This window comes from Acanthisitta chloris, unplaced genomic scaffold, assembly GCF_000695815.1.
Source record: "Acanthisitta chloris isolate BGI_N310 unplaced genomic scaffold, ASM69581v1 scaffold5085, whole genome shotgun sequence".
Taxonomy (NCBI): domain Eukaryota; kingdom Metazoa; phylum Chordata; class Aves; order Passeriformes; family Acanthisittidae; genus Acanthisitta; species Acanthisitta chloris.
Window position 1 is genome coordinate 24,325 of NW_008672299.1, and position 8,681 is coordinate 33,005.

At 38.0% G+C, this 8,681-nt stretch overlaps 1 protein-coding gene across 1 annotated transcript in view; it reads left to right on the forward strand.

Moving 5' to 3' along the window:
- The window catches only part of LOC103802026 (cyclic AMP-responsive element-binding protein 5-like), a gene marked incomplete at its 3' end in the record, with an annotated part of 65,364 nt that overhangs the window by 24,273 nt on the left and 32,410 nt on the right, over nucleotides 1–8,681 (forward strand). The window contains exons 2-3 of the mRNA XM_009074466.1: nucleotides 349–420; nucleotides 3,524–3,617. Coding sequence (XP_009072714.1) covers nucleotides 367–420; nucleotides 3,524–3,617 — 148 coding nt within the window. The remainder of the gene's footprint in view (nucleotides 1–348; nucleotides 421–3,523; nucleotides 3,618–8,681) is intronic.

Consider the following 8,681-nt stretch of genomic DNA (forward strand, 5'->3'; position numbering starts at 1 on the left):
ACCCTTAATTCGAGATATTTCTGAGCAGACACGGTCTTATCTAATAACAACACTGAACATATGCTTTTTTTCTGAGGCAGATTTCTCCTGTGAAAGCTGAACTTTTTTTTCTCTTCCTTCAAAGTAAATATGTGCTCAGGAAGGAGTAATAAGAACTTAGACTGTAGGGAGCCTGCTGAATATTAGTGAAATTAGTACTCTGTGGATGAAATCTTTGTTCTGGTCTGTTTGTGGAGTTTGAAATAAAAGCACAAACCATGACGACTGTATGTTGCATGCATGTGTGAAGTTTAGAATGTATATATTCATAGGTTCCCTTTCTTTCCCCCTCCCCCTTTTAACATGTAGATTTATGAGGAATCAAAGATGAACTTGGAGCAGGAGAGGCCTTTTGTCTGCAGTGCCCCAGGCTGCTCACAGGTGAGTGGAGTCAGCGGTGATATTAATTGAGTCCTCCGCACTAGCTCTGGCTTGTATAATGCCTCCTGATATATTAACACATGTCTAATAATAATATGTATGTCAGATTTTTTTGTGTTTTTTTTTAAGTTCTTCTCCCCCTCAATTCCCTCCTTCCCCATAAGACATTATTACAAAATATTTTAAGCAAATACAACAGCCAGGCAAATGTGAGTCAGTAGAAGTGCTTCTCAAGCTGCTTCTGTGCCTTCTCTTGTCTCCAAGCCTAATGTTTCAAGCCAGTTATTGCAAATTCCTTTAGTGACTAACAAGAGGACACACTAGGCAGGACACATTTGTCTGTCTTCTGCCTAGATGTATGATGGAATATATTGTGTTTACTATTGAATGAGGTAACCCTCCTATTTCTTTCTATTTTAAATACTTAAATATGCCATTAGCTGGTTTTTATTTATTTATTTAATTATAATCTTTAAGACATCTTCCGACTAAACATTTTCTATAGAAAATGCAGCCAGTAGATAAATTTTGCCCCAGGATGTACATTTGGAATTCCTGTCCTGTTGATTGGTGGTCTGCTGTATGTCTCTGAGGGTCTAATCTGACCTGAAACATTAGATGTTTAATGAGCTTAAAAAACCTGAAGTGACAAGGATTTTCCCTGCTTAGATTTGAATTGGGGTTTATGTGTTTTTTTGGTGATTTTGCAGTGGTGAGGGAAGTTCCATGTATGACACTTTTAACCCTAAGTCAGTTTAGTGATGAGTTTCTAAGTAAAATCTTCAGGCAAGGGCATCTTTTGGGCTTTTGCCACATGCTTCCTGTATGCATCTGTTTTAAGTGATTTAGCGTACCCATTTCCCAGAGTCCTCCTCTCCTAATTAGTGCAATCTTTTCCTGCTTCAGCTGTATGCTGGGAGTTTTCCACTGGCCAATGTTTTTACAGCCCTTTAGATTCTTCTGGCAGAGCGATGAATGACTGTTACTGGAGCGTCGATGTTGATTTTGCCAAGAGCTGAAATAGGGAAAGGGAGAAGGTCCAGTTAAGGACTTCCTAAGCAGCTTTGCTGTTTCACTAAGTGGGAGCTTTTCTATGGGTGTCAGAGTGCATCTTATGGATTATCTCTCTGGTCAAGAATGTGTCCCTTTAGATCTCCACATGCAGAGTTAAACTTTACTATTCTGTCACAGAAGTAGAATAAAAGTTTCCGAATTTTATAGTCAAGTTTTATTTACCTTTGTGATGATACTTGAAACTAAATTCCACTGAAATCAGTGGGCTTGAGTGTTTTCGTATCAACTATTAATTAATTTCTTCACTGGAGGAGCAGCTGGTCCAAACAAGCTCTTTCAGATGTTCAGAGAGCAAGTTTGTTGGATGCTGTTACAATTTGGAAAGACAAGCAACATGGGTGTGACTTCATTGTAAAAAAAATTTACTTTCCCATTTCAAAACATGGCCTATCTTTATTGTAAATGAGGACTTGACATAAGTGCATGGTGCAGAGCTGCTATCCAGCGAAACTGGCTGGGGACTGGCTTCTCTCTTGGCCAGTGTGGATGTGTACTGAGGGAATTGACCTTCTGCACAAGGAAGAAAGTAGACTTAGAAGAAAGAGAAGTCTGGGCTGGAGGAATAGCTTCTTCTCTGTTGCCATATGCCCTCTTTAAGCTGGTTTATTTATCCTGAAGATACAGCATAACATCCATAAAGGAAAATCAATTTTCAAGACAAAAAAAAAGTGTTGGGTTTTTTTTTCCCTTTACAATTTCACTGAGCAAAATCCTTCTCATATATTCCCTTTGTTCTTAACATAAATTTCTAGTGCTGAATTTCTTCCAGATAAGTGAGCAATGAACCAGGATTTCACAGTGAGGAAAAGGACTGGGCTTTTTTTCCCCAGATAATTAATTCCATTATTTCTGCTGCTCTGTCTATTGGCCTAGAGAGATTCTCAGAATGTGTAACATACAGCAACTATTCATACTGTAGCCACAAGTAAAGTCACTTAGCCAAACATATACTGTGTTAAAAACATTGAGTCCCTTAAACTTTGTTGTGGCCATTTTTTTTTGCAATCTCCTATGTACCTGTTGCTTTAAGAACCTGTTCTTAATTTGTCTTTTTTTTCCTCAAGCCTTGATGATACAACTTTTGGGACTTTGCTAGTCCTGAAATAACCCTGTTAAAACTAATGCAGTAGCAAAGGTCTGTGTATGCATGTTCTGGTGAAGGAAGTTTTACAGAACCAGTCTGTTTTTGAGCCCAAGTGTGCAAGTGCTTGAACATTCGTTCAAGCTCGTCTCTTCTTTGTCTTGTTCAAAAGAAGCTGTTTCTTGTAGAAGTCTGTTATCAGACTATAAAACAAACTTAGCACGCTGGTTAGTTTCTTACAAACAATATCTCTCCATCTTCTCTGCTTGACAAAGGAAAAAGATTTAATTTAGTATCATGAAGGGTTATAACCAGTTGCTCTAAAACTGAGCACCATTGCATGGCCACCTTGAATCAAGTCAAACTATCAGACACTTGCAAAATTAAAGTTGTATTTTGCCTGAATACTTTTGGATAGGGAAAAGCTGGCTTATTTGCTTATTTTTTTTGCTGTTCATCAAATATAGGTTACAGAAAGACACAAAAGCAAAAAAATCCAGTAAAGTGATTTAAGATTTGCCTCATTACTTTGCATTTGCCATGGGCTAAGAGCACATGCAACAGCAGTTATCACAGATCCTCAGGCGCGTGGTGACTTGTGAGACTGTGGTAGCTGGAGCGGGTGTCTGAGACCCTTAGAATCCAAAACTTGGTCTGCAATTTTTTTCAAGCAAATGCATAACACCTTACAGTTTGCCACCTCAGAAAGCACAGCAGCAAATATGTTTCTAAATCAAGTACAGCTATTTGTTACTCATACTTACTTGCATTTTCAAATATTCTTTTTCCTGTGCCATTTGGACACATTTCTAGCTGGATAAATTTCTTTCTCTCTCTCATTTTTGATAATCTGTCCAATGCCAAAAGTTTATTAGAAAATTAAATTCTTCTTTTTTTTTTCCCTTTTTTTTCTCTCTTCCTCTCTCTCTCTCTGTATTTGCCTGACAGCGTTTTCCAACAGAGGATCATCTGATGATTCACAGGCACAAACATGAAATGACTTTGAAGTTTCCTTCAATAAAAACAGATAATATGTTATCAGGTAAGAAGACATGAATTCAAGAGTCAAGATAACTATTCAGATGATGTTGAAAGCATGACTCCTACTGGAAAGCTATTGGCAAAATGCCTCCAGGATTTGTTTTAAAGATCCCCAGCTCCAATTAAATAATAAGTAGAGATGGAATAAGGTAGAATGCATATCTGGACAAAAAGACAGTTGCCATTCTTATGCCTTCATACAGGTTTGGCATGAGAGGGAGTGAAATTGTTGAACCTCAGCCATGCTGGCAGCTCTATCATTGACTCCCATGTCAACATGCTAGTGAAATAGAGGCACTTAAGCACATGTCACCTGAGAACCCAGCAGCAAGCACGTTATTGAAGTGCATTTGTGTTGTTCCTCTAAGACTCTCTATTTAAGCTGGACAAGCTCACTTCTGCAAATGAAACAGGCCACATTGTATGAGCCACCTTTATCGTGACTCAAGAACTTCCCACTGTAAATAGCCATAACCAGAAAGGTGAAGCAGTGGGTAATATTCAGTCCTCTTTCCCCCAAAGGTAACCAACTGTCTCTGCACTTCCCCCATTATACATGGGGGTTATGTGGTATTATGTGCAGTTACACCCCGTAGTTTCTTATGTAGTATTTTTCTTATGTAGTCTTTTCCTACTTTTGTCTGTGTAGCCACACATAGATGGCTTGTTGGCCTTCAGCAAGTGCTAGGTAAGGTCAAGCTAGCCTTAATTTTACCACTTCTCTCCTATTCCCTTTCCTATTGTTTATTCTTTGGGCTATAGTAATGGATTGTTTAGAATAAGATCACTAGGATTTTTCAGATTTCAAAGCAATTGTAGAAAAAAACCCCTATGATGCCAATGTGTGTGCAGATGTTAACCAGTGTTTGATATTTATCTTTTGCAATGGACTTCTTCAAGGTAAATTGTGCCATTTTAGGTGCAAATATTTAATGAGTAAAGGGTCTCCAGCAGGCTAACTCTTTCATGGATAAATTGTTTCCATTTTTATGAAAATCATAATTAGGTAACAACAGCTTGCAAATATTTGATTTAGGCTTTTCCCAAATAGAATTTAGTTTGCTTTTACATTTGAAAAGGCCACAGCGGACTAAGTTAAGAAAAAAACTGTACACAAGGTGTTGAAGAGTAGGGCTTGTACAGTGCCTGCATGCCAGCTATGCTCACAGAATCATGTGTTTGCAAGCATGAGTGAGAAAATGCTGCTTTCACATTTGGCTGTGTCCTCTGGCAGTGAAACTGCTTGAAGATATCTGTCCTGTGGGCACATTCACCCTGTGCAAGTGCTGGCTTTTGTTACAGCTTTCTGTTTGGCAAGGCTTTTGCTTGAGGGCAGTTTCTAAGAAGTCTATTCTGTCATCAGGAGTCCCCTGAGTGTAGAGTAGCTCCATTTATGTTTGGTAACTTCTGTGATTTAGCTGTGCTGCTCCTTCCAATGTGTTGCTTTCCCATACAAAAAGAACGAGTGTCTTCCAGCACTGCCACCGGTACTGGGGCCCCTGGACCTGCAGGTTGCCAACAGTATATACTAATGCAGAATTTTGTGGCCAGAAAGACTGCAGAATTGCTTCTAAGAGATGTATTCTGCAACAATACTCTGTAATAGTGAGAGAGTAAAAAGCTGCACATGTTCTCAAAGGCTGTGGCCAATGTGCCTGACTGTAATGGCCTGGCAACTTGGTGCTGCTGTATTGATTTCTTTTTTTGTGTCCGTTTGCTGGATTTGTTTGGCATTTTGCAATCCTTACTCTGGAAGCATCATAGATCATCTACTCTCTGCAGGGAGACATTGAAAAATAGTTGTTTCATTACCCACCGAAACCCTGGGGAAATCTAAATACCTTGAAGTTTAAGATGTTTTATTCTTAGATTTCATAATGAAAAATTAATGATATATGGGGGAAAGAGACTTTTAGACATTTATCTTCATGTCTTCCTTTTTTTTTTTTCATTTTTGCTTATTTGACTATTTTTTTTCTTCAAATTGTTTCTGTCATCAGTAGGTTCAAAGAATTGCAGCAGCAACTGCCCTGTAATAAACCAGGTGCAGTGTTGGGTTTTTTTGCCTCTTTTTCTTGAGCTGCCTAGAAGTTGCACTTTCTTGGCTTTTTTTCCAGTGTGTTGTATACTACTTTTAATGTGTTGTATTTGATTCATCCTTTAGGTAGGCACTAAAACTGAGGGACTGTTGGTCTTGTACCAACATAGCATCTTAGAAACTAAGCAAAATATGGCTTAGGAAGAAGGAACTTATTTCTTGTGTGAAATCCGTGTTGAGGTCTGAAATATCAAATTCTAAGGGAGAGGTAAAGTTGCGTTATATGTAAAGTTGTATTTATTATGTAGGTGGGATCACAGTTTAAAAACCAGTGTTTCATGACCTGATCAAAACTATTGGTGCTATGCTGATTTATCAGGAATGTCTATCCAGGAGTTTCCCTGTTAACAAGAAGCTCCACTATGTTTTCAACCATTTTTTAATGTTGGCTTAAGAAGAACAAGTTATATTAAATATGATGACTCTTGAACCAATTCAGAAACTCCAGGTACATACATATGTGAAATAGTTTTCAGTTCTCTGAGTGTATAAACAGAAGGGAAGTCTGCTAGAGGCATTTCAATAAAGTGCAAGTGATACTTCTGTTGGACAACTTGACATTACAATTTTGTCTTTTAAAATTAATGTTATTTGTTCCTTTTTGTGTATGTATTTTATTTTTGTTTGTTCGAAAGTCATGTTGTGAGTATGGATTGAGACTCATTGATGTTTTCCATTTCCATCTTTCCCAGCCAAAAAAGAGCTGTTTGAGATAACACAGAATATCTTGTGTAAGTTTTGCATGCTAGTCATCATTGCAGGCCACTGTAGTTAAATTGGCTGAAATAGGTGTCATATCTTTGCTGTTGTGCTAACTGAACATTGATTGCATTCCTTTGAAACTCTGTAGTTTGTTGTGTGTCAAAGCTTTTGTGTTTTAACACGAATATATTAATGTCTGTGGAACAGATTGTTCCCTCCAGGTAAGAACAAAAAGCCCTGTGGAACCGAACTTTAGGATCTGGGTATTATCCACATAGAAACCTTTTTTATTCCTGATTATATTTACTAAAATTCGATCTTCTAGAGTTTTGGTGATAAAACCCACCGTGGAGATAAGAGTAGTATTCCCTAGATGAAAAAGGTGCATGTGCTAAAGGTGGTGCAAATGTATTCTTTTTCCCAGGTAATACCCGTGCCAGTGAGGTAACTTACGTCATCCTTGGTTGGCTTAATTCTTTTCTCCTTGTAGTTTACACAGGGAGGTTTATCTAGGCATGAGTTTTGTGGAGTGCAAATTGATTTGATATAAGGACAAATACTGTTTGTATTTTTCCTGTTTGTTTCTGTGTCCCTTGCTTTACCAAATAATTAAATGAAAAAGTTTCTAACATTCTACTGGTCAGGCTTGGAGTGATAAGAAGACTTAAAAAATGTGTTGTACCCAGTATGTGTGCCCCCATAAAAAGACCAACCAGTACTTTAAACAATACATATTTAAGCAGTAAAGTTCTTGGTAGCTGTTATCTGGGTGGGGGCAGTTCCACCATGTACAGCTAGGTGCACCTCTTCTTCCTTTCCTCTTTCATCACCTGTTTGAGGCGTAATGACCTTGAGCTTCTTGGTGCACTTGGGTAGAAACTTGCCAAATCAATGAAGAAGGACATTCTCAGGACATTCCACTTTCCTTGTGGCTGCTTGATGGGCAGCCCTTCAAATTTCCATGCTAGCCCTATTACCCTGACTTTGTTATCATTATATGAAAGTACAACATGGGTAAGTGTATAACTTCAACAGAGCCCACAGCTGAACAAGCCAAATGCCTGTTATTACAACACATCAGACTAAACATTTTTTTTTAAAAGATGAAGAATCAAGTTACACACTTTGGAGCTGTGCTGTTAGATATCTTTTACTGAATCAGAAATAATTTTTTGTTTCCAAATAAAAGCTTGTTTCATATAACTGTCCTTTGGTTTTCTAGGGAATTTTAAAACTGGTATCATGCTTTAAAGTTTTATTTTGTGCTTTGAGGGATGAAACTCAAGGATTCAAGGTAGTTTTGCAAAGCACATTCTGAATGATTCAAGTTAAATTTCTATATAGCAAGCTGATGTTGTGTTTCCTGTGCTGTTGTTTTAAAAGCAATATATTGAGACTAAGTGTCCTTTCTGAGACTACTATTTCAACCCCCACATCACCAAACAAACAACAACAAAGAAACCTCCATGCATTGCCAAACATAATGAATATATAATGGAATCTTTTGAATTTACTGAACACTTCAAATTCCCCATTGCCTTACAGTATATATTTTTTAATGAGTCCAGAAAATTAGATAGCACTTCAGACATTGAGGACACGTTTTGAAAATTGTCAGCAACCAAAATACAGAAGTATACAGAAGTATACAGAAGTATATCAGGCTCTGGTCAGAATCTGATTGCTGAGTGCTTCTGAAATCCTCTCCTGTAAGATACAGTAGGTTAACTTGGAGTCTGCATGGGTGAGACCACTTGGTCTTGCTCTAGGGTTTACATATGGTCCATTTAAAATTTTGAGGTATGTTTAAGCTTAATGTTTCTTGCAGCCTCCCTGGTCATGACTATGTCATCATAGAGGCTGATTATTCACCTGAAGAATAGGCTGAACAAAATATTTATTGCCTATCTGAAGCTTGACAAGTTCCATGTTCAAGCTGGTAATAAAAGTGAGATAGAAATAACTTCCATAGTAATGATCAGATGACAGGTTCACCTATGAAGTGACAGTTGGCTAGAGGTAGATGCCTTAAGGCATAGTAAACTGGTTCTGGAGGGTGGAACTAGTTGAGGATGGAAAGAGTTTTCTATTTTGTACAATGGGACTGGTTTGGGGTGACTGGTCAGTATAACAGGCAGATACCTAGGGTTAACCTAGACAAACCTGTATGCCAAGCTGCCCAATTCAAAATACAGCATGGGACATTATTGTTCTGGACTGTGTGGGTAGCAGTGTGCCTGTAGGACAGCTTCCTACATAATGTGT